This window comes from Melanerpes formicivorus, unplaced genomic scaffold (assembly GCF_026170545.1).
Source record: "Melanerpes formicivorus ecotype bairdi unplaced genomic scaffold, bMelFor1.0.p_v2 SCAF_35, whole genome shotgun sequence".
NCBI classification, from domain to species: domain Eukaryota; kingdom Metazoa; phylum Chordata; class Aves; order Piciformes; family Picidae; genus Melanerpes; species Melanerpes formicivorus.
Genome location: NW_027142387.1, coordinates 2,458,720 through 2,483,875, shown reverse-complemented (window position 1 = coordinate 2,483,875; position 25,156 = coordinate 2,458,720). Strand labels below are relative to the sequence as shown.

Genomic DNA, 25,156 nt, shown 5'->3' with positions numbered 1-25,156 from the left:
AACAGTCTCAGACATCCTAAGAAGGGGAGTGCTTTTCAATTCTATCTTCTGTGGGGAAATGAGTACCATGCTGCAAGGACCACTGGGATATAGTCACAGGGAAAAAGAATATAGGCCCATGGGGTATTTTATACTTCCTTTGCTACTGGTAGTGTTGTCCATTTTCCATCTCTGATCCTCTTCTTGCTATGCTCTTTTTTCCTGTTCCCATCCTCCACTTCCTATGACTCCTCCAGCTTTTTATTTCCTCCTCCCGTTGCTGGCATTCATACATCAACTGTGTTTGCTTTACAAAAAAAGGGAGTTTCAGTGCTTTCTGTATCTTCCTCTTTATTTAGGTTACATTCTCCTCAAACGACAACAAGGCAGAACTCTGACAAAAGCGAACTGCTTCTGAATGCCTTTCTTTCTTGGGTTTGTGCCAGAAGTCAAGTTTAAAATGACCCTACCTGGGTGGAGGTCAGGTTCAATGGCTACTACAGAGGCCCCTGAGACTTCCAGCTCATGTGAGAACTGACAGACTACAGAGCACTCTGGTTTTTATGTTTCCAGTGGAAACCTCTGGTTTGTGAGTTAGATGTACATCTATCCAAGAGAAGCAAGTTTTAATTGTTGCTTTGTTCCTCTCTCCCACCTCCTACCACTTTTACTCTTGTTTCCTCTGGAACAGAATGGTATCAGGCACACTGTGAATTATTGTGTACGTGTGTCTGTGCATGCATATGTGTATATGTGCATACATACGTCAAGACACATATAGTGTGCCCCCGAAATCTGAGATGCATCTGTCCAAAAGCTGGTATAATGCCAGTCTTGAGAGAAGCTACTTTGAGGAAGGGGGCTTAATCTGTTGACCTCCTTCCTCAAATTACTTCAGAAGCTGAACATCAATCCTACCTTGCACTTTGGTAATGTAGACACATTTTAAGACATTGCAGTGGAATGTGTACTCCAGGGTACTTTGGGAAATTAACCTGTGAATGGAACTGAGTGTGTGGGGTTGTAGGAGTACAGGGGGAGGAAAATAGCAGACCTACCCTCAGCCTGTAAAGTGAAGCAGCTTGTGTAATGGAAGACATAAATTCATCATGATTAGTGCTCTTGCACCTATAGCTAAATTATTGTAGACTTAAAATCAGAAGTGTTAGGGCTGGAAATGATTCAGAGTGGAACTTCTTTTCCTAGCACTTATATTTTAAAGTCCTTTCATTGTGCACCACAGCTGCATGTTGCATATTGAAGTGTGAGGGAAAAAGGAAGCAGCAGGAAGGAAGCACAGGAGAACCTGATCCTCAGTTAATAAGATTGTTGCTAAATTGTTTCCACCTTGTAACAGGAGAGGAGAGCACCTAAAGGGGAAAGTGTAATGTAAAATATTTGTCTGATGTGCAGCACTGTTGAATTCAGTTGGTGAAACAGACCCAGCCTCTGTAGATCTCCTTCCCCATCCCCACCATTTCTTTTTGTAAACGCAGAGCCTCACAGACCCTTGGTAACATTACAGGAATGAACAGCTGGTTGTCTACTGCTTCAGCAGACAGGTGCCTGAAGTTCGAAAGATAAGTGACTTCAATGTGGCCCAGCTGGTAAGGCTTACCTGGCCCCAGTCATCCACCTTATCATTAGTACTTGGATGCTAGAGCTGCATAGGCATCAGCTATCAAACTGCCACAGTTTGCTTTACAATGTTTTGCTTTAAATTGTTACTAGTTTTATGTTGACTTCTATGTGTGCAGCTGAGATCTGAAATGGCTCAAACATCTGATTTTTTGGACTGGGTAAGCTAATGTGTATTTTCTCTGTTCTTTTATCACCATTTAGTAAACTTCAAACCATTTTCATATGTGTATAGATTTCAAGATCCTTCCTGAAAAGGAACTTGCCATCTTTGTTTCTGATGGCACAGATTACTGGTTACAAGGCTGCTGAAATCTAGGGAGATCTTTTCATTGATTTTTGAATGAACTTTTTGACCTGACTTTTGTTAGCTCTTTACTCCTCTTGAACAGTTAAAAGAAGAAAAGTAACAAAATCAATATAGCTTTCAACTATTCTTCATGTACTTATACTGATATGTGTTTATTTAGCTGATTTTCCAACCTGGTTAATTCTGTTCTATTCTATTCAGCTAATTTGCACTTCCTTTGTGATAGCTATAGAAGTCACAGTCCTTTTGCTTACTTGAGAAGTGTGTCTCTCATGTGCGCAGTCTAACATTATCTGAATCCAAACAGAACTAGTTCTGAAACATGCTGGATTTTACACATTTTACAATACATGTTTCTCCCTCTTTGGTAGCTATTCTTTGAAAATCATATATGGTTTTAAAACAGTATGCAAAACTTCATCAAGGAATCTCTCTGTCCTTTCATCTCTAGCACAAATTTTGCAAATCAAGATGAAGGTTTATGAATAGTTCTATTAAACTGATAGTAATATTTATAGTATGCAAAAAATCAAGTGTATTATGAAGAGTGCGGCCTGAAGGTAGAGGGAAATCCTTCTCCCCCTCTGCTCAGCCCTGATGAGGCCCTGTCTGGAGTATTGTGTCTGGTCCTGGGCTACCCAGTTCAAGGACAGGGATCCTCTTGAGAGGGTACAGCAAAGGTCTAGAAAGATGATTAGGAGACTAGAACATCTCCCTTATGAAGAAAGGCTGATGGACTTGGGGCTTTTTAGCCTGGAGAAGGCTAAGGGGAAGATCTTATTAATATGTACAAATTATAAATACTTACAGGGTGGGTGTCAGGAGGGTGGGGAAAGTATTCATGCCCTGTGGCTGGACAGGAGGTAACAGGCACAAACTTGAACAGAGGAAGTTCCATCTAAGCTTGAGGATGAAGACCTTTATGTTGAGGGTAGTGAAGCACTGGAACAGGCTGTCCAGAGAGGTGTTAGAGTCTCTGTTCCTGGAGTCATTTAAAGCCTCCCTGGATGTTGTCCTGTGCAACCTCCTCTAGGTGCTCCTGCTTTGACAGGGAAACAGGACTAGATGATCTCCAGAGGTCCTTTTCAATGCCTACCATTCTGTGATTCTGTATTGGGGTGGATTTGTGGTACCCACAAATGTCTAGAGTGCACCTTCTGTAGCTGTCAGAATCTGGTCTATGTTACGTCTCTCAAATTAGTTAAATATCCATCAGCAAAATCTGTTGTGTTCTGCTGAGTGGTTAATTAGTATCCAAGTGTCTGCTTACAGAGTATTAAGTAAATTCTATAGTATTAATTTTGAAAGTTGTAGTTGTATATTGACTAAGGCATTATCCATTGTTTTATTTATGAAATAATTTTTTCTACAACTTTTATATAGCATTTTCCAGAGATGCTTCTGTAAGAAACTGCACAAACTCACTGACTTCACTGCCATTTAAAAGCTGATTAGCTGTGAAGAGAGAAAATATTGTAGATATCTGAAAGTAAATAGACAGTTGGTAGAACAAGGCAATGTAAAAACCATAATGGAAACTTGGGTTGTGCTGGAAAACACAGGAATGCTATTGTGGACTTTAGCGAGAACAGAGAATGTTTTTTATGAGTGGCCGCATGTAAAAAGTGATAACTTATCCTAGATGTTGCTGTTCCATCTGTGTTTGGTAGCTGTCCAAATTACTTTTCTAAATTAATTGCCATAACCTTCCTATAGAAAAGAGCATTATTTGGCTTCAGTAGTTGTTCTAAGCTTTGTGTGGAGTTGGATGGCTTTATCCATTAGAGTAACATGGATGCTCTTCTACCTAGGATGCAGCAGTGATTGAAGGTTTCCTAGGAAATATGGAAAAGGAGATATATGCAAAGAATGCACACAAATTGGATTCATTCATGCTTTAGAAGTCTTTATTTCATTGAAAGACAGAATAGTTGCTAAAAAAAGAAACAAAGTTGACATTAATAATTAACAAAATGTGAAACTTAGTACATTTTAATGGACTTTGGGTATGTTTCTAACTCATTAAAGCCATTTCATCCAACTTGTGCAAGTCAGGCAGACACTTTCTTTTTTTGCAGTTAATGATCCATTCACCCTTGGTTTAAAATTAGAATTTGTTAGAAAGCAGAAGGGGATTTAGATTATACTTTTGAAGAAGCAAAACTAGACTTGTGGTTTGTGTAAGGAAAAAAAGTTTATGTCCTAATATTTGGAGCTTTGGAGGCTATTTCTTACATTGTGCTGTAATAGTTTTTAATGAATTTACTGAGTGTCTAGTTTAAATGTATAATTTGTTTCATTTAATGGTGTCTGCTAGATTTAAAAATTGAGGAAAAATATATTTAGTTGGATTTCTTCCCACGAAATAACATTTTAATTAGTTCAGCTCATGCTACACTTTCTATTCTTATTTTCAATCATGATGTAACTTTGATGTTAGATGTTTCAGAACCTGATGCCTCATTGCAGCACTGCAAATTAAGTAGCTTCATGAGTGCTGTGTAATTCACTGCTTGAAATACAAATAAGATATCGTGGAGACTACCTCTTTCAGTGAAGTAAACCTCAGTACAGGATTTGTATGAAAGGTCCTAGCAGTGGTTGTGTTTTTTTTTTTTTCCCACTGGTGGTGGTGTTTAAGGAGTCTGCATTCAGCCTGCATTCAAAATACACACCACAAAGAAGTACAGTAAATCCTTTTGAACTTCTATAATACTGGTAATAATTGTAGCCTGCTAAGCTACAGATTTAAAATGATTCTACAAATAAATCCTAAGTAATTTAAATGGCACTTATGTAATTATAGCAGATGGAACATTTTAGAGGGAAAAGGGACTCATCTGGAAATAGATGAAGCTGTAGTGTGAATCACGTGGTTAACCTCTCTTGCAGTCATTGAGTATCATTGATGTTCCATGGACAGATGAAGATTCACTTACAAGTGTCATGCTTCAGACTTCAGATGCTCTACAGACTTCGATTTTTTTTTAATCTTATTTTATTTTTACTAGGTTAAATTTGGAAGACAGAACATCCTTTAGCCTTTTGCGTGTTTCCATCAGTGATTTTATTTATAAAAGTTACTTTTTTTTTTTTTTTTTTCCTACTGAAAGAGAGCAGATGACATTGCAGAATGTTTCAGTTAAGAAAAGGACATTCTGCAGCAAGGAGGATATTTATAAAAGACAATACTGAAGCACAGAAAAATAGTTTGAAAAAAGTGGTAAGGGGAAAAAAGTTTTGCCAGGCCTTGCACATTCTTCTTGTTCCAAAGCTTTTCATTTTGCAGGAGAGAGAATTTCAGTCTTTTACTTCTCTTGGAATTTTGTTGAAGTTCTTTACTTGGTATTTTGGAGTGCTGAGCATGGTTTCAACTGATACTTAGTAACCTAAACATCATCACTTTGCTATAAGGAAAGCTTATGGTATTTGTTTAGATGCTATTAAAAATTATATTGAGATGGAGAGAATTATGTATGCAGGCTAGCAATAAAGTAAGTCATTCAAAGCTTGTGCAGCAGACATCAGAGAAGTAAACATGGGTATTTTTATCCCCACCTTATCATTTACCAGATTTTTGTACAGTGTTTCTTCCCTAATAGATATCTCAATGTATAAAAAATAGATATCTCAATGTATAAAACACAACTGAGTAATCCAAATAGTTGCCTGCTGTTGCTTTCAGAATCTGAGTAATAGACCTTTATTGGCAGTGGTGATGTTCTGTTTTGTTTTGAAACAAAATGCTTAATAACATGCTCTCAACAGCCCCTTTTTACCACAAATAAAGGAAGCTATTCTACATCAGATTTTGGTCAAGAGTTTCAGTTTCCAGAGAAAATGCTGTGTGTCTTTTTGAGGGTGATAGAATGCGGGATTTTACATCTTTGAATGAGTTGAAAGCTTTTAGGAGTTCTCTCCAACCACCAATAAATTAATTAGTAAGACTAAGACAATTGTTGGGTCCATTCAATATAAGTGTATTTTAAAACAGAACATCACTTGTTACATAGGAAGGAAAAACATAAGCAGAAGCTAAAAATTCAGAAATTCACACAACCCATAGAAATTTTGTAAAACATGCACTCACTTCACCCCTTATTGAGTAACCAGCACATCAAGAGAGTGATGATACAAATACTAAGACTTACAGTAAACTCTTACTGATGGGCTTCATGGTGATGATGCAGAGTCCAAGAGTCCTCATGTAGATGTGCTGTCTCTTCTTAGAAATGACATAGTACTGGAGGCTGAGATGTAAGAAAAAATAGTAGCTGAAAAAAGCTTTTTAATTTATAAGTGAGTTAGTGGGCCATGAAATATGAAGCATCTCAGGAGGGAAATGTCTTTGTTGCTAGCAGACAACAGCACAGTTGTGTAGCACCAGTAACTCATGGGAAACAGTTCTTAGTGTGACTAGTATTTACACTGTTTGAGCTCCAATCCTTAGTTACAGAAGACTGTGAATAAAAATACATGGATTATGGGAATTATCACCAAACAGAATACTGAAGGGACCACAAATAATATTTTAGGTTAAAATGGTGCTCTTCTAGTGGCTTCAGTCACTGAGGAAGAAAGGTTTGCTATCTCTCTGAGTTACCTTTTTTCCCCAGTTTCCTGAAATATTACGGGTTCTAGGTATGGTCAGCAATAGATTACTAAATTAGCTGGACCCTAGATGTTTCCAAGATTGGCATTATCTGTATGACTGGCTTGATCTTTGCCATGAAATAATCCTAATATTCAATGAAGGGTGTAGTTGAACAGTGCAACAGTCATATCTGTTTTGTTCAGAAGTGTTGCTTTTTCTTTTTTATATGTAACTCGTTTTGCACTTTTAAAGCCTTTTATTCTGATTTTTCTGGTTTATTGCTACTTTCTTTACTCTAATTACTTGTTATGTTCATGTGCATTCAGTAGGAGTAAAGCTTCTATTTCTGAAGAAGAGCTGTGCAAAGCCTGTGCATTTTCCTAATCATTTAGAGTGCCAAATGCATTGGCTATCAGAATTTATTCCCTCAAAGATCATTGTTCCTATACAGGGAGAAAGGCATTAACTGTGAAGCTTGGATCCATACTTGTGCTGTGTACTTAATATAACTAACTTGTCACCATCACAAGGTTATTTTCGTTAGTCTAAAGGCAACATGAAAGGCTCTGCAGCCAGCCTCTGGTGTATGTGTAAGAAGACATAGAGTTTGATTTTGTAATGACTTAGGGAGGTTTGTGCTGTTGGGCTTTCTTACTAGTAACTTTTCCAACAGAAACTTGGAAGGTGTTTTTTTGCACATTAATATGGTGGAAGTAAAACTGAATGTTTTTTCCATTGTTCCGGGTAATGCTTGGGGAACTCTACTGGTGAGCTACAGAATAGCAGTAATTGGTTGTCCCTTATCAAGGTTCCTGTTATTTCCTTTCTCTCAGGTCTTTATATCACACTTCATTTCTTTTCCATGTTCTATGTATGATGAAGTAGATCCTTAGCTTCCTAATAATCTTGTAGAACTCTGTGTTATTTATCTTGATTAAATTTAAGGTATGATCTCCAAATATGTTCACTTTGATTCAGAATCCCAGACAGGTGCAGAAAATACCACCTCTCACTGACTAGTGTTGATTCAAGAGTGTGTTTTCTTCGTGAGTGTAGATAAGGAAAGAAATAGTATCTATCAAAAGAGGAGAAATGGTGGTGCTACTAGGTATGGAATTGAATGCTTAGAAGGAACTAAGCTGACATTTTTGAATGTGATACAAACTCTGTGGAATGATGTGTTCACCAGCATTGGCACTACTCATATATGCTGGCCTGGATGTCCTTAGGGTAGGTTATATAATCATACAACAAATGCATAATCAGTGTTGCTATCTGACCAAAAAATGTGGCTGTTAATCGTGACATATGTTTTTAGTGTAATGGAGGAAAAACTGTGTTACTCTTCACCACCTTTTAGTGAGCAGTGTTGTGTGTTGCACTCGCACTTACATTACATTGATCTATTTGTGGTTAAAAATGTACATAAGAGAAAACAAATGTGAAGCACATTAATGCAGTAAAGGACTGGAGCAAACCCATTGATCCTTATTTGAAACTCTTGATGAATTCAGCTTTACCTAATTGCTGGTTTGCTTCAGGTGATCAGATAGAAATAGAGCTCAGCTCAGCTCTGTTCTTTCTATCTTCGAAACATGTCTAGTACATCTTGTTATGGCATTTGCTGCTGGGAAGAAATTCATGAGGAAGAGTATGGAAGCAGTGAGGGAGGGAGAAGATGTTTTGGGAATCTGGAGGCACGGAGTTGAAACCACATGCTTCTTATTTGCTTTTAGGTTTTCAGAAAAAGCCACAATTGAGTGGTTGCAGCTCTTTGAAGGTAGCGGAGTCCCATATGGGCCAATCAACAACATGCAGCAAGTGTTTGCGGATCCTCAGGTTGGTTTTCACCAAGTGATTTCTGTATCTTATTAGTATGTTTTACAAATGTTGAGTAACAATGGCTTTTCCTGCCACTCAGACTTGATTTCAGCTACTTGAAAATGGGATTTGAGAGTTGTGTGGTGGGATTTGGTTTAAGTAAATAACATGGCCTAATAAGAATTAAATACAGGTCCTTAAATGAATGACAGATTTTGCTATAATGCCTTAAACTGTAGGTATTCCATGTTTTGTATGGAGTCATGTCATTCAAAACCTGTAGGTAAATCAGGGAAAGAAACTGTACTATTGCATTTTGCCAGATAAATAAGCAGAAAAGTACCTTTCTTGATGTCCACAAGCGATCAATGCAGAAAGATTTTTAACTGTTTCTGGGCCTGGTAATTTCTCTGGATTCAGCTTTTTATTGATTTATTTTAAATTTTAAGTCTTTCAGTGAATTGCATATATACTTAATTACAATATTTTAACTTTTGAGTATCTGTAGCATTACATTATCTACACATTTCTTGATCCCGCCCCTTTTCCTCACCTTTTGGCTTGCGATTTAAAGGGCCCAACACAAACAGAATTAAACTGTCTTGACTAGTGTAACAGAGAACTTAACAGCTCTTCTATTTTGTAATGAACCTCCCTTTAATCTATAATAATGAGAGCGATCAGAAAAAGGACTGAGTAATGGAGGAGGAAAAAAAAAAGCAACCAGTTTTGTGTGTCTGCTGTCAAGAAATGTTTGTCAGGATTGTGAATACTATTGAAGTCTTTGGAAGGAAGAACAATTAAAACAATTCTTGTCATGAGGGAATATGTTTACAATAAATGTGTTTTTGATGTTTATTATCCTTTTTGAGGTATAGGATGATATTGACTACTGCAAGGAAAGATTTATTAAGTTTTTATTTTTTTTTAAGTAAACAGGCTATTTCTCCTTAAGATTATGCTGTAAAGTATGTGTGGGCCAAATTGTTCACTTCATAACTTTCAAAGGGATTAAGGTTGGGCTTTGAAGAACATACAACAAGAGCATTTTACACAGGACGTGGTTAGCTTGGCTGTACTTTGAGCAACACTGGAAGAATATTCTTGGTTTGATTGGTTGTTTTTTTTTGATGCTGCAAACTTTAAGAAGTCAGATTCACACTGAATGAGATGGCTTCTTAAAACATAGTATGTAGTGGGATGGCCACTAACTTGCAGGTTAGTTTGTTTAGCTTGATCTTTTTAGAATTCACCTAAATATATATTACTTTATAGAATTATATCAATTTACATATCAGGTGTCACAGTGCTTGACCTCACAAAACTCCTGGAAACTGTTGTCTTTCCTTCAGCTTTGTCTGAAATACATTGCATGCAGAAGCTCTGTTCTTACTACTATTGGAAATTAAATGTCACTATGTTTGGTGATGCTGGACATTATATATAGGTTTGTTTCCTTTCTGGTGCTGCCTGTGACTTTAAGCATTTTCTCAGTTTTCTGTTGAAGGGGAGGGGGAAAAAAGGACTGCAGTCCTTTCTTCATCTTTTGTGAAATAGATTGTTGACATTTTAAGGTATTACTCTTATGACAAGCTACTTTACATCACTAATATAAAATTAAGCCCCCACCATTCCACCTTTGCATATCTGAGAGATCATCCAGCAGGCCAACAATTCAGAGAGTAACATATTCAGTCTCATAAGTATATTCTGATTTCTACACAAAATTTTACTGTGATTTAGACTTCAGACCTTCACAGGTGGCTTCATTGCTGTGTCACGGATAGCTTGGATTTAGAGGCTTAGGTTCAAAATCAATTCAAAGATTTTTAATCTTCACCTCTCTCTACAACTCCCTGAAGGGAGGTTGGAGTGGGGGGGGGGGGGCAGCCTCTTCTCTGTGGTATCAACCAACAGTACTAGAGGAAATGCTTACAGGCTATATCAGTGGAGGTTTACACTGGATGTTATGAAGTATTTCTTTACTGAAGCAGTTAGCAAGCGTTGGAACGGTCTGGCCAGGGCAGTGGTGGAGTCACCATTCATGGAGATGTTTAAGCAGTGTGTGGCCCTGGCGTGCAGGGACATAGTTTAGTGTTGACCCTTCAGTCCTGTGTCAGGGTTTCTGTGAGTCTCTTTATAACTACATTTGTTTTTGCCTTTGTACCTTGCTCACTCTCTCTCTACTTGTCTTGTGCTGTATAGAGAGAATGTGTCTGAGATAAACACGTGTTTGTGTATAGATTTGCTCTTTCTTAAAACAGTCTGCATTTTTGGTTTCTGAAACATGACAATGCCCTGAGACTATACCTAAGACAAGGGCAGAACCCTAGCAGCACCTGAGACTCTGTAATCCAGGTGTCCTCTGCTCTGTGAAATCATAGTTATAACAGAGAAAATAACAGCGCCTACTAAAAAGAACATACTGTAATGACAGGGAGAATTTTTTTCTCGTGTATAAAGCTGAACCCAGTCATTAATTATGAGAACTTTGTAATCATTCTTCCTAGTGCATCAAACCCAGTGACACTTCAATACAGATAAACTCTACCTCTTATATATGATACTTAGGTTTTGCTGACTTCTTCCATTCTAGGCGTTATCAGCAGAACTGGATATAGACACAATTCCATTTTTTTTAAACCTCAGTTTGTTTCCCTCGGTCTTCCTATTTTGATCTGCACAATTCAGTATTCATAAATATCTCGGTCCGGAGATGGAAAGAGACTCAAGTTCTTTTAGAACATTCCCGTGATGTGAAATTAGAGGCACAAACGAGGCCAAAATATCAACAGCTAGACTACTTATTACATAAATAAAGTGGACATAAGAAGGGGAGAGGGAGAAAATAGAGAGGGAGGGAGAGAAGAGAAAAGGAATTATATTACCACACCCCTCATCCCCCCCCAAGGCAGTTTGAATCTGTGGAGGAAAGGTGCTGGGTCTGTAGAGAAACGGTGCTGAGGCTTTTGCTGGAGAAGAGCTGTGGTCCTCTGGGGAGATGTTGGGTTGGTACAGGAACGGTGCTGAGGCTCTGGCTGGAGAAGAGCTGTGGTCCTCTGGGCAGCCTCTTTTCTCCGGAGCAGCACTGTCCCGGCTTTCCCTTCTCAGCGGCATGGTCCGTCTCCTGTGTTTTCCTTCATCTCCGTTTTTCTCCCTCTAAGCCAGTCCGGGGGATACAGTCCCCCACATTTTCCTTCCGTGTATTTCTCCTCCTACTAGCCAGTAGTGGCTCCAGTCTTTTATACAGTTTTTAGTATGTGTCCAAGTATTGTCCCTCAGGAATTCCAGGGGCAGGAAATAATCCTTAGGTAAATATCCAGGTATCGTTTCCCTGGAAATCTTTCTGTGCATTTCTGAGTGTTTGGGCAAGAGATCTGGATGGGGGGTGGAGGGGGGCCCTCCATCCAGACAACCCCCCCCCACTCATTACACATCATTGTCTACCCTTTCCAGGGTACTTGATGGGTGGAGATTATCTTGTCCTGAAGGCCTGAATGGCTGGGTCATTGTTGTAGGCCAGCTGTGGCCCAGTGAGCAATGTTATCTTTGCACTTTCCAAGAGTCATTCCAGTGGCTCTGTCAGCTATTGTCTGCACAAGCAGCAAGTGATTTTATCTTTGTTGACTCACACCAAGAGAGACAAACTTTTGGTCTCTCACAATAACGCAGCCGTCACTCATGGTAGCTGCAATGTAGCTCCATGTGTGACCACAATGCACTGGGTGGACATCAGCTGTCATCAAAGCATGTGCCAGCTTACCTCTCAGTAACGCTTCACAGGGTTCACTGGGCTGGTACAAGCCAAAATTATAAATTCAGGGAGGGAGGTAAAATAATGCAAAGCAATAACGGAAGCCAGTCTGAGGAGACTGGAAAGCAAAGCAAAGACTTGACTGAAATGCTCTAGTGGAATTTAATCAGCTACAGGTAGGTCATGTTTTCAGATTTTATTTTACTTTATTTTAACTAAAAGGATGTCAAGAATTCAGAAGGCCAGGAGTGGTTTGTATAACGTTTTCAATAAGCTGAGATAAAACAACACATTTTTGATCCCAAGACATTTTGTTAATATCGTTAACAGCTTCAATCATACTCCAAGTGAGCTGCCAAAAACCATGGAGTGCCAGGTGATACTGTTTTTTCCATGAATGGGGTGAAATGTCCACTTTTCCCACCGATTCTAATCTTTTATTCATTTGTGAAGCTAAAATGAATACCACAGGCATTTGTACTGCTAAGTCAATCAGTCTGTGGCTGGGAGTATATGTGTACTCGTGCATGTATGGATCAAAAGGCTGAGAGAAAGGGCAGCAGATCCACTGGTTAAGGGAACAATTTTGTTAAAAACGAGAGGGAGGAAAGAATGTTTGTAGAAGTTCTTACAAACTCTTAATTGTACAGTATAGACTATTTTAATGAAGATTTTTATAGTCAAAACTTTTTCAAGCTATTTTTTAAAAAATGTGTTCTTTTAACCAGGCCAAGATAGTACAAACATTAAAGGAATTCTTAAAGTGGTTTAAAAAACTTGCTGGTTACCTCAGTATGGTCCCATTTAACATACCCTGGGGAACATGTGTATGAAATGCAATGTGGTTTGAGGTTTTCCAAACAAAACAAACTTAAAAGAGAATACCATTTTTTAAGAGAAACTATTCAAATTCTCCCAAAAGATAAAGCAAAACAAAAACAGGTACGCACTGTACTGCAGCAAAGTATGAAAGAACAGAGATCTTTGCTGGTTAAGTGAGGGGACCGAAGGGTTGGGATTTTAATGTTTTCTTTAAAACATTACTCTCCTCTTTTTCACAATGTAATTTCTTTCATTGTTCTTATTACAGTGTTATTACTTTAATTAAATGGCTGGCATAGATGAGACCCAACAAAACAACCCAGAAATATTACGGGCACTTTAACAAATTGTTTATTAATCTGATGCTTCACCAGATTAAGTCCATTCATGTTGGTTAATTTTACTACATGAACGTTGCCAGCTGACAATAAAAATGAAAGCTGTGCAGTGGTACTTCCCTCCCCATCCCCACCCCCCCCTAAAAAAAAAAAAAAAAAAGAAAAAGAAAAAAAGGCAGTTACAGTCATACCACACAAGTTGAGTACATCAGGTGTAAGACATCACCCTGATGCATCACTTCTGAGAAATATGGGGAGGGAAATATCGGAGCTGAAATATCACAGCTGGCCCTGATTTCAGCCCCTGCCAAACACCTGCAGACTCTAAAAGGATACCAAAACAAAACTCCACCCTGTGGCAAGAGGCCATCCTTTAACAACCCTTCCCTGACTTTGCATCACTATAAAAATTAATTTAACATTTTTTACAGAAACTTTAGTCTTCCTGTCCCAGAAGGCCATTACAGTTCCTCCAGCCATTTTTCTGAATAAACCTCAGGAAAAACCCCATCGCACATTGAGTATAGAAATATCTGATAGCTGGAAATTATCTGACGCTTTAAGTAAGTTTATTATTTGTGGAAAATGATGAAGGTGGTAGGGGTTTTATTAACCTCCAGATCATCTTTTATTTTGGAAGTAATTTCATTTGGATGCATCCTGGCAAAAATGTCCTAGCATCTGGTAAAGGCTTCTACAATCAGTGTTGTGAACATACAGAACAGTGAAAGATATTGAGTATGACGCTTTGTTATGTTGTTTTAAATTTTATTTTTGGGTTGTTTTTTTTTAAGTCATCTTCTGCGTGGTTGTTGTTGATTTGGGGTTTTGGCTTTGCTTGTTTTGTGTGATTTTATTTTATGTATTTTTTTGTTTGTTTGTTTTAGTATGTCCATATTTTAATTGTTACTCTTTGTTGAACTAGACATTTGTGGCCCACTGAGGGCTATCCCAAGTCAAATGAAATTATATTCATGTCCATAATACTGCAGGGAGTTATTACATATAGAGGTTTCTGCAACTGGAAAGCAGTTGGTGAAGGCCTGAAGTTACATGATGTGTCTGGAAGTAATTCTTAACAGACAAGAGAAAAATTAAATTGTACATGTGTCTTTTAAATAAGTACTAAAATGGGTTGGAAATTTTCTGATGGAGTCATTCTTTGCATTTAGGAGTGCCAGTTCATTGAAAGTGAAACATCCACATGAAAGTGTCTAAAATTAAATTCTATTTTGAAACAGAAATTCAGCCCTATTCACAGTATCACAGTATAACTAAGGTTGGAAATTACCTCGAGGATCATCGAGTCCAACCTATCAACAGAGACTCCATGACTAGACCATGGCACCAAGTGCCACGTCCAATCGCCTCTTGAATGCCTCCAGAGACAGTGACTCAACCACCTCCCTGGGCAGCACATTCCAATGGGGAATGACTCGCTCGGTGAAGAACTTTCTCCTCACCTCGAGTCTAAACCTCCCCTGGCGCAGCTTGAGACTGTGTCCCCTTGTTCTGGTGCTGGTTGCCTGGGAGAAGAGACCAACCCCTTCCTGGCTACAACCACCCTTCAGGTAGTTGTAGATGGCAATGAGGTCACCCCTGAGCCTCCTCTTCTCCAGGCTAAACAATCCCAGCTCCCCCAGCCTCTCCTCATAGGGCTTGTGTTCAAGGCTTCTCCCCAGCCTTGTTGCCCTTCTCTGGACACGCTCAAGTGTTTCGATGTCCTTCTTAAACTGAAGGGCCCAGAACTGGACACAGTACTTGAGGTGCGGCCTAACCAAAGCAGAGTACAGGGGCACAATGACTTCCCTGCTCCTGCTGGCCACACTATTCCTAATGCAGGCCAGGATGCCAGTTCCTAACCCAGCACAAAGTGTAGTGGTCCAAGCCATGAGCTGACAGCTTAGATAGCAGTTTGCTGTGGGGGACGGTGTCAAAGGCCTTGCTGAAGTCCAGGTAGACCACATCCACAGGCCTCCCCACGTCCACCAGACGGGTCACTCGATCATAGGAGATCAGGTTGGAGAGGCAGGACCTGCCCTTCCTAAATCTGTGTTGGCTGGCCCTGAGCCCTTGGCCATCCTTCAGGCGCGCCTTCCTGTCTTGCTAAGTTGAAAATGTCTACCTACCTTTGATTAGGTGTTTCAAGTTTTTTTCACTTTAAAAATTATATGCAGTGAAATAAGCCTCACACCGCCAACCATACCCAATCCTTTAATTTTGTCAAGAGTAGTCCTTTTATTCTAAATTACAAATGTTTTCAAGCTTTTGGCCTGTGGGAAATTTAGGGAAGTAGATTCTGTCCTAAAGTGGAAAGCATTAAGGAATGGAACAGAGTTTGAAGAAGTGAAATGGAAAATCCAGTTCTAAGGCTCTTTGTATTATGTGATTCCCACAAATACACAATTATGCAGACTTTAAATGTGTTAGGAGAGAGTTCTATATCCAGATGTTATAGGAAGGGCTCAAAATGAGACATCACTTGTGGTTTGGTATGAGGAATATTGTAACAGGAAATGTTTTTAAAATTTGGCTGTAGTAAAATGTGGCCCAGGGCTATGCCAAGGGTGTTTTTTGTAGCCTACCTGTCTTGCAGTGATGTATAAAGTCATGGCAGAGTGCTTATAGTGGAGAAATCTTGTAGTATGATGGGATTCTATACAAGATTATCTGTTTATATTTATGATAGGCTATTGTTTGTAGACACCTTCAATATATATCTATTGTCTAGATAAGAAAAATAGTGCTAAAGGAAGTAGATCAACAATTTCTATTATGAGGTTTTATTTTTACCTCCTGTAACTTTGCAGTCTGATCTGAAATTTCCAAAACTAGTTGTCTGCTCAAGTCTGAAGTATGCTTGGAAACATTTCTGATAAAATGATCCACTTGTGTTTGATAACAAGTTCCCTGAAATCTATTGTCTGCCATATTAACATATTCTTACAACTGTTTTTTCCTGGGAGCTCTGATGTTTCTTTTTAGAGAATTAGTTCTTTTTCAAAGAAACTTGGGTGGAAAGTTGGCTGTGCACTTTCACTATCTCATGTGTGAAGGATGTGGAAAAGATGCTGAATCTGAATAAAGAGGTATGGAGTCTCAGTGGATTCAAAAGAAATGCTTGTGCCTTCTGACACATGTTCTGGTCTTTCATGCATTTTGTGAGTGCAAAGATGTCAGCTTTGCTTGAGACCTAGATTAGAAGTTGTCTTAACTGCACTAGGTAAAATGGTTAGGCCTTTTCCAGCAGCTGAATTTTGCTTTCTAAAAATGTCACAGTAAATAAATGAGAGCATTACAGACATAAGACATTTCACCAACGACTTTATTTATCTCCTTACTACAGAAGAACTTCTAATTCATAAATACTGTGATATTTTAAAATCAAGTAATGTGTTTCTGCTGTACTCTTTTCCTGAAGTGTGCATGATAGACTTGGCTGTTCAGTACAAGAGCTTTTAGTCTGCCTTGTGATCCAAGTTGTTGTCTGTCAGATTCTTAATTCATTTGATTCAAAATATGGAAAGTAGTCAAAGAGGCAAGAGGTTACAGAAATACTGCTTCATTTTTATAGAAGTTGAATGCTGGACAGGAATCTCTTCCTGCATCTGCCACACAGTTCAAATGTGGTTTTGGGTAAGTCACTTCAAATAAAAATATTAAAAGGTGGTCATGAAATGTGTGTACCTCATGTTTTGAGTGCCTGACTTGTGGTGCCATATGCTGAATACACAGCAGCACTGAGTTCTCATGGATGTCAGCAAAATTGTTTAAAGTATTCTTTGGTCATTTAAAAACTTAATACTGTTGAAAGTGCTGAAAAGCCTAACATGATAGCTTTAGCCTTAGATTTCTCCATACTTTGGTTTCTTAGCCATGAAACTGAGCCTTGTCTGAAAAGATGTGTTGTAAAGATTCCAGAAGTAAGTATGCTTTTGGAAACTATAGCCTCTAATGTCAGAGCACTAGAGAAATAACTCCTTTGGAAATTATTTTTTCTATGATTTGAGTGATACATATTAAAATAAGATGTAGAGCTACACCTTACTAATATTCAAAAGTGATTTTTAATCTCATCTTTTCAGTGCATGAAGGAGGAGTCTGACAGGAAAAAGGTTGGGCGTGCACTTAAAAGATGGTACTGAATTTCTTTTGTGCAAGCAAGCAAATGATGCTTAGTAGCAGCATTTTGAAAGTTGTTTTTTAGTTTCTTTTAAATCTGCACATATATGAATGCCATGCCTTTAGGTAGACCTATTCATATGTGCTTTAGCCTGTATATTTGTTAGTTATGGAGAAAGTTAAGTTCTCAAAAACATATCAGTAAATCTGTTCTCATAAAATACTAATGTGTGTTTAAAAATTACATTGCAGTCATGGCTATTCAAAGGTAGGAAAAGTCGCCCAGCCTTCTTGGATATTCCATTCTAGAAGGAGACCTGTCAAAAAGCCCTTCTGAGTCTCTATCAAAGAGCCTATTTCTGAAACCTCACACACTTTGTGAAGCCTCAGAATTAGGAGTCCATAATGCATGTCCGTTGCACCTCAGACTCTGGGATTCATTTCTGTCCTTGCAGGACTTACACACTAGTTCCCTAACCTCACAACTCCTCTAAGTGGTATCAGACAGTTTCAAAGAAATCTGTATTTGGCATCTTGTGCTACTAGAGTATGCTCAGGGTGAGGCCATCCAACTTTCATATGTGCACTGAGATAGATGATGTGTAACTTCTTAGAAATCCCTTGCAGAGTGTGAGCCCAGCTCTCACTTATGTTCATATAAACTGTGGAATTGTGAGGTCAAAAGAGAGAGTTTTCAATTAACCCAATTCCTGGTTTTATCTGAAGTTTGATAAGCATCAAGTCTGATATGAGTATGGGAAGGGGGGAAATACATTTATGTGTCTATCTCATCAAGACTCACAGCCTCAAGAGAGTTTGTGCTGAAGCTATTGGTGGGTTTTTTTGAGGGTGTTTTTTTTTGGGGGGTGTGTGATTTATTTTATTTTATTTTATTTTTTTAATTTAATCTGAGCATTCACTGAACCATTGTCACAAATTCATGATCAGTTAGAAACAGGTATTCATTGCTTTCACCTCAATATGTAGATTTTGGGAATATTAATGCCTGTTGTCCAAATCAGCAAATCAAGTAAGAAAACACCAATTTTAATTTAAAAATATTTTGAAGTAGATGTGCATTCATTTAGCAAGCTAAATTTATAGGAGTCAGTAATAACCTCAGATTTTAGACTGCATTTTAGACATGCTTCAGTGTACTACACCCACCAACAAAGTGTCGCTGTCAAAATTTCCTGTTGTATTTTTGTTTTCAGATTTAGTTGCCACCTTATCTTCTTGGAGTCTATAGAAAGATAGCCTGGTTAATTATTATTATTTTTCTTTCTCAGAAACCACAAGGGCTCGATTTTGTCATAGGTCTTGTTCACTCTTAAATAGGTGTATTTTAATCAATATAAGTAGTGGGGTGAAGCTTTGTAGTGTGAATTATGTTTTGTGGGCATGAAAATACTGATGCTGTTCTGAAGAATAATATTTGGCGTCTCATACTTTGGAATCTCTCCAATGGTAGTAGCTACAGATGATGATAAATGTTTTCCAACAAGGGAGAAAATGGAAAATAGGACAAAAACAAACAAAGTGCAGAAACTGTGCAGATCAGGCTTTTAGTTATCATTTGATCTTCAGCTGCTCTTCTGGAGTGCTCAACTTTAAATTTAAAGATCTTTACTCAAGCCATGACCCTGACCTATCATCCTGAAATGACAAGATTTCCCACTGTCTTCAGCCTAAGTTCATCTTGGCGTTGCACTCACTGCTGCTGCTGCAAAAACAGAAGTGATATTTTCAGATAAGGTGCTGACGTGTTGACTTTGCATTGTACTTATGCATTAAAAATAAATGCTAATTTAGTTTTATGCCTGTTACTAACAAGGAAGAATAGTTGAGCCATGAAAAGGCAAGTATGTAGGCTGAGGAGGAGTGTGTATGAGAAGATTGGGATTTCCAATAGCCACAAAAAGGCATTAATTAATCAGGCAAGCTTTCTCAGTCTGTCATTTTCCTTCTCATCTCTGACTGGTTTCATATAGGTTTCAAGTATGATTCAAGTAGACATTTTGTAAGGAAGCAGGACGTATTTCTTCACTGTGCTTGGTCACTGAGGCCACGAGTGTTACCATTGTTTTAAAGAGCTCATCCTAAGTTTAGAGCTGGCTGCAGTCTTCAGATGTCAACACTCTGTGCAGCCAGCCACGCGTTGAAATTTTCTCCATACAATTTCAGCTGGCTACTTAGCAACTGTAGCATTTCATTATAACAACTTAAATGAAAAGTTATGTGACTTTGTGGTATATGTTTTAGGAGTTAATATTCTTTTGGACTGCACATAAATCTTGATTAATGTTGGTGGCAATCTCAGGTGTTCTTCAAAATGGAAAACCAACCTGGTGTATTGTTAATTATTTCTGATACAGGCCAAGAAGGTCAACAGCATCCTGGCCTGTATCAGAAATAATGGGATCAACCAACTGGTTGTACCCTTGTACTCAGCTCTGGTGAGGCTACACCTCAAAAACTGTGTTCAGTTTGGGGGCCTTTGCTACAAGAAAGACATTGAAGTGCTGGAGTGTGTCTGGAGAACAGGTCTTTCGAGGAGTGGCTGGGAGAATGGATATGTTTTTAGTCTGGAGAAGAGGAGGCTGAGGGGAGACCTTGCTGCTCTCTGCTTCTCCTTGAAAGGAGGTTGTAGTGAGATGGGTGTTGGTCTCTTCCCCCAGGTGAATAGCAGTAGGACAAGAGGAAATGTCCTTAGGTTGCACCAGGAGAGATTTAGGTCGGATATTAGAAAGGATTTCTTTACTGAAAGAGTGGTCAGGCATTGGAACAGGCTGCCCATGGAGGTGGTGGAGTCATCATCCCTGGAGGCATTAAAAATCATGTAGACATGGCACTTCAGATCACGATGTGGCCATTTGAGTTTCCTGGAGCCAAAACCCCAACAGAACAGAATATAGGGATTATCCCCTCTCCCTCTTCCCCTTCCCCTGTGGGAAAAATAGGCAGGGGAAGGTAAAGGGATTAACAAACAAGACTTGAACAGAGTTGGAAGGGCAAAAGGTGATTTAAAAAATAAAAGTAACAAAGGTATATAGGGAAGAGAGAGGTACATTGGTATTAGGGAAAGGAATATGTAGAGGCATATATACAGAATGAGGTTGGAAGGCAGGGGATTCCCGAAGTAGCAGGCCCGGTCCATGTAGCAGGTAGGCCTGACCCCCGGGTCCCTGGCAACAGCTCTCAGGCAAAGCAGTGAGGTGAAGGCAAGAGAGAAAGCAGCAGGAAGTGGTTCATCATCTACTCCAACCTCCCCACCATGGGCAGGGACACCTCTTAACTAGACTCAGCTGCTCAAGGTCTCATCCAGCCTGGCTTTGAACATCCCCAGGAAGGAGGCATCTGCAACCTCCCTGGGCAGTCTGTTGCAGAGTCCCACCACCCTTATACTGAAGAACTTCTTCCTAAGATCTAGTCTAAACCTACCCTCCCTCAGCTTCAAACCATTCCCCCTTGTCCTATTGCTAGACACTCTTATGAAAAGTCCCTCTCTGGCCATCTTTTAGGATCCCTTCAGGTATTGGATGGTACTGTCCGTATAATGTGTAGCTCCTGGATGCAGGTTATGCCCAACTTGTGTAGTACGGCCTAGTAGGAACTGAAATTATATTGATGCAGTGTTTTGGTATTTGTTATTCTCCATCCTAAGCATTTGGGTTTGGCTTGCAGGGCAAACCCTGTTGATTGTAAGAATATGTTGAATTTTTCATGCTTACATCCTGTTCTTAGGATACCAGAATATGCAGTTAATGGGAATGTATGCTTGAGGCTTCCCTAAGTCATGGGTTTTGAAACTAATTTTTCTTCAAATGCTTTTTTTCCCCCTGTCCTATGTCTAGCTCCAGTAAACACACTGCTACACCTAGTGTCAGTTATAAGTACGTGGAGTTAAAGGAAGGTGAAATTTTGAAATACATGAAAATTTAAATAACAGAACTTTTGTGTCTTTATCCTCTGAACACATATGTACAGAATCTAAAAATGGAAAATATTACTCTGCCAAACAGCTGTTCTAATTGAAATTAAAGGCACAGCAAGGCCAGTGTAATTGAAAAGAAGTAAATATCTAACTCTACCCTCTACTACAAGCAGATTTATAGAAATAAGAGCATATTCTAGGTTCTTTGTGATGTATTTGCTATTGCAGGACGCTCTTTGGTGCACTTTTCCTGTTTTAGAGCAAAATGCAAACATGTTCACTCTTGTGTACGTGTTACTTCTTTTAGATGAATGATTGAAAAATACACATGAAATGAGAGCATGTGGAGAGCATTTATATCCTTACAAGCCATCTAGGAAAGGGTGTAGAAAGAATTGTTACTGTAATTTCACAATACTGAACACTTTTTCAATCTTTTTTTTGGCTGTTTTAAGTGACTTTTTCTGTTGAACATATGAAATTCTGTGGATACAAACCTTCAGCTACTTCAAAAGCAAAGGCAGATGCACTCATCACACTGTATGTGTTCTCTTTGAGATGATTGCCTTGGCATCAGTTTGACCGGTGTCAAAGGAACAAAACCCAGTGCTGCAATCTTAACTGAAGCATCTAACTGATCATCCAACTAGTCTCTGAATTCAGTGGGGTGATGGGTGCAGCTGAAATTAAGTATTTGCACAGAAATGAATACAGTTTGTATTTAGCCATGCACCTTAATTAAAACAATGTAAGATATCAGTATCCAAGCAATATGGATGTTACAAAGAGAAGATAGAGCAGTTCCACTGCTTTTTCTGTAACCTAAGGATAGCCATTTCCAGAACCACAGAATTGTCAGGGTTGGAAGGGACCTCAGGGATCTAGTTCCACTCCCTGCTGCCATGGGCAGGGACACTTTCCACTAGATCAGGTTGCCCAGAGCCAGATCCAGCCTGACCTTAAAAAGTTCCAGGATGGGGCTTCAGCTGCTTGCTTTTAGCTGATAAAACTGCCAGTGGGCAAGCCAGCCTTTGGGTGAGTCTTTAACATTGGATCACCAATTCATGTTTTTGTCAAGATTTTTTTTAAGCAGGAACTTTTTACTACATTTTTTTACTACATAAATACATATATAATGAAATATGAGGGGGGAAAAAAGATGTATTGATTGATGAGAAGTTCAACATGAGCCTGCAGTGATCTCATGCAGTCCAAAAGGCAAATTCTGTCCTGGGCTGCATCAGGAGGCCAGTGGGTCAGAAGTGGTGATTCTGCATCCAGCAGGCCTATAAAAAGGAAGATACTGCAGCTATTTTCTCTCTTTTACTTCTGCCTCACAGGGACAAAAGAACTGAGAGAGTTGCTGCTGCTTTTCTGCCATGTGGTCAGGCCTAGTCTTTTCTCCCTGCCGCATCTTCAAAGGACTGTTGTTTTTGTGTATACATTCTCCCTATCTATCCTTGTTCCTTACCCTTGAGAACCCTTCCTGTTATTGTTATGTACATATATATATGTGTGTGTGTATGTATATTATTTAAAGAAAATTTTTATTTCTCTACTTCCAAACCATCTCCAAATTATTTCTTGGTAGATTTAGCTCCTCCTTTTTTTTCTTATCCCCCTTGCCTTTAAATCCCCATTAAGGCTCAAACCACCACACTTCCAATACCTGAGGGGATCGATCCTGCAGGCAGGCTGGAGGGTGTCTGGCAATTGGACAAGGGGGAATGGTTTTAAGCTGCGGGAGGGTAGGTTTAGACTAGATCTTAGGAAGACGTTCTTCAGTATAAGGGTGGTGGGATTCTGGAATAGGTTGCCCAGGGAAGTTGCAGATGCCTCCTTCCTGGGGATGTTCAAGGCCAGGCTGGATGGGACCTTGAGCAGCTGAGTCTAGTTAAGAGGTGTCCCTGCCCATGGTGGGGAGGTTGGAGTAGATGATGAACCACTTCCTGCTGCTTTCTCTCTTGCCTTCACCTCACTGCTTTGCCTGAGAGCTGTTGCCAGTGTCCCTGCCCATGATGGCGAGTTTGGAGTAGATGAGCTCTGAGGTCCCTTCCAAACTAAGCCATTCTAGGATTCTATGAAATGTTAAGACCAAAGTATAAAATCTCTATATAGCAATTATGGGCTTGAAACGTATATGTAGAAAGAGTAATTAGAATTATTTCACTAACTATAGAGTAAGAGAACATAGTCTTGTTGCAGAGGAGTCTTGCCTGCTGCTCTGTGTAGTTACTTAGTTAACTTAGTAAACATCGCATTTGCCTGAAGTTCTGATTGAGTCTAAAAATGTGCATAAAATACATGGCAGCTTGATTTAGCTGTACTTGAAAGGATGACAGAGGATGAAAGATAATGTGAGATTTGTTCTTGCTTAGAAAACCTCCATCTTTTTATTTCTGCTGAACAAAGTTATCTCCTCAGAGATAGTATGTCCCAAATTCCTGTTTAATTTCTAATTTAAGCATTTGTTTAAAATCTCTGAAGAGATTACACACAGTAATAAAAGTATACATAGGGAGATTGCTGTAGTTGATAACCATCATTGTGTTTTCTGTGTAGAGTGGCTGTGTGTTTTAGCTGGTCCAGTTAAAACATTGTAGTTCTCCACTCTCCCACTTACTCCCCCTGTATTGGAGTCATTGCAGCTGTTCTCAGCAAAGTAAAATACTGAGTATATTTGCTGACTGAACAAAGTTTTTTGTTACCAAAGCAAAAGATTGTTCCCAGTATGTGTAGCCTTGTACTACTAACATGTACGTTTCCTTGCAGGGAAGTATTCAACAGTAAACATTTTTTCACTGCTAACTTGAAAAATCTGATATATGGACTTGACTTTAATGCAGCTTAAAAGCAGGTTGTTGGTTGGGGGTTGTTTGTTTGTTTATTTGTATGTTTCCCTCCTTGGTTTTTTTTTTTTTTTTTTTTTTTTTTCCCCCTCCCCTTTTGAGTTCTCTGCCTTAGGCTTTTGGGTTTTTTATACAATATATGCTAAATAGAAGTCACAGAATATAAGGGGTTGGAAAAGACCTCAAAAGATCTAATCTAAACCCCTTGTCAGAGCTGGATCACCTATATCAGATCACACAGGAACACATCCAGACAGGTCTTCAGTATCTCCAGAGAGGGAGACTCCACAACCCCCCTAGGCAGCCTATTCCAGTGTTCCATCACCCTCACAGTGAATTTTTTGTTCCCCATGTTTTCATGGAACTTCCTATGCCTCAACATCCACACATTGCCCCTTGTCCATTGGGCATTACTGAGAAGAGCCTGACTCCATCCTCTTGGCACTTATTCTTTATTTATAAACATGAGTGAGGTCACCCCTTAGTCTCCTCCTCTCCAAACTAGAGAGACCCAGCTCCCTCAGTCTCTCCTTGTTCCCTGTCCTTCTTGAACTGAGGGGCCCAGAACTGGAAACAATATGACAGATGTGGCCTGATCTAGTGGAAGATGTCTCTGCTGATTGCAAGGAGGTTGGACTAGATGACCCTATAAAGGTCCCTCCCAGCCCAAAACATTCTATAATTCTATGGTCCTGAATATTACACGTTTAAAAATGCTTCCTTTTTTTTTTTTTTTTAATTTTAATTGCTGTTGTTTTATACTGTGTCAAGGTGAGTCTAATGAGGAGTAACAGCAGAAGACAAAAGCAAAGCTATTATTTCATTTATCTTCATTTTTAGGCAGAAGGTTCTTCATAGACTGGGTAAACATGGTTGTCTTGAATCAGTTGATGATTTAAAAGGTTCAGCAGTGTGGCTGACTTCATGACTTTGCATGCAGTGACAAGAGTTGTTGGTTGGTTTGTGCATTTCTTTGCTTTCAAGCACCTCAGAAA

At 39.1% G+C, this 25,156-nt stretch overlaps 1 protein-coding gene across 4 annotated transcripts in view; it reads left to right on the top strand.

Annotated features, from left to right (window-relative positions):
- SUGCT (succinyl-CoA:glutarate-CoA transferase) overlaps nt 1-25,156 on the top strand; it is a 339,487-nt gene that overhangs the window by 136,423 nt on the left and 177,908 nt on the right. For all 4 annotated transcript variants that reach the window (XM_068156838.1, XM_068156840.1, XM_068156841.1 and 1 more), the window contains exon 12: nt 8,258-8,360. In XM_068156838.1, coding sequence (XP_068012939.1) covers nt 8,258-8,360 — 103 coding nt within the window. The remainder of the gene's footprint in view (nt 1-8,257; nt 8,361-25,156) is intronic.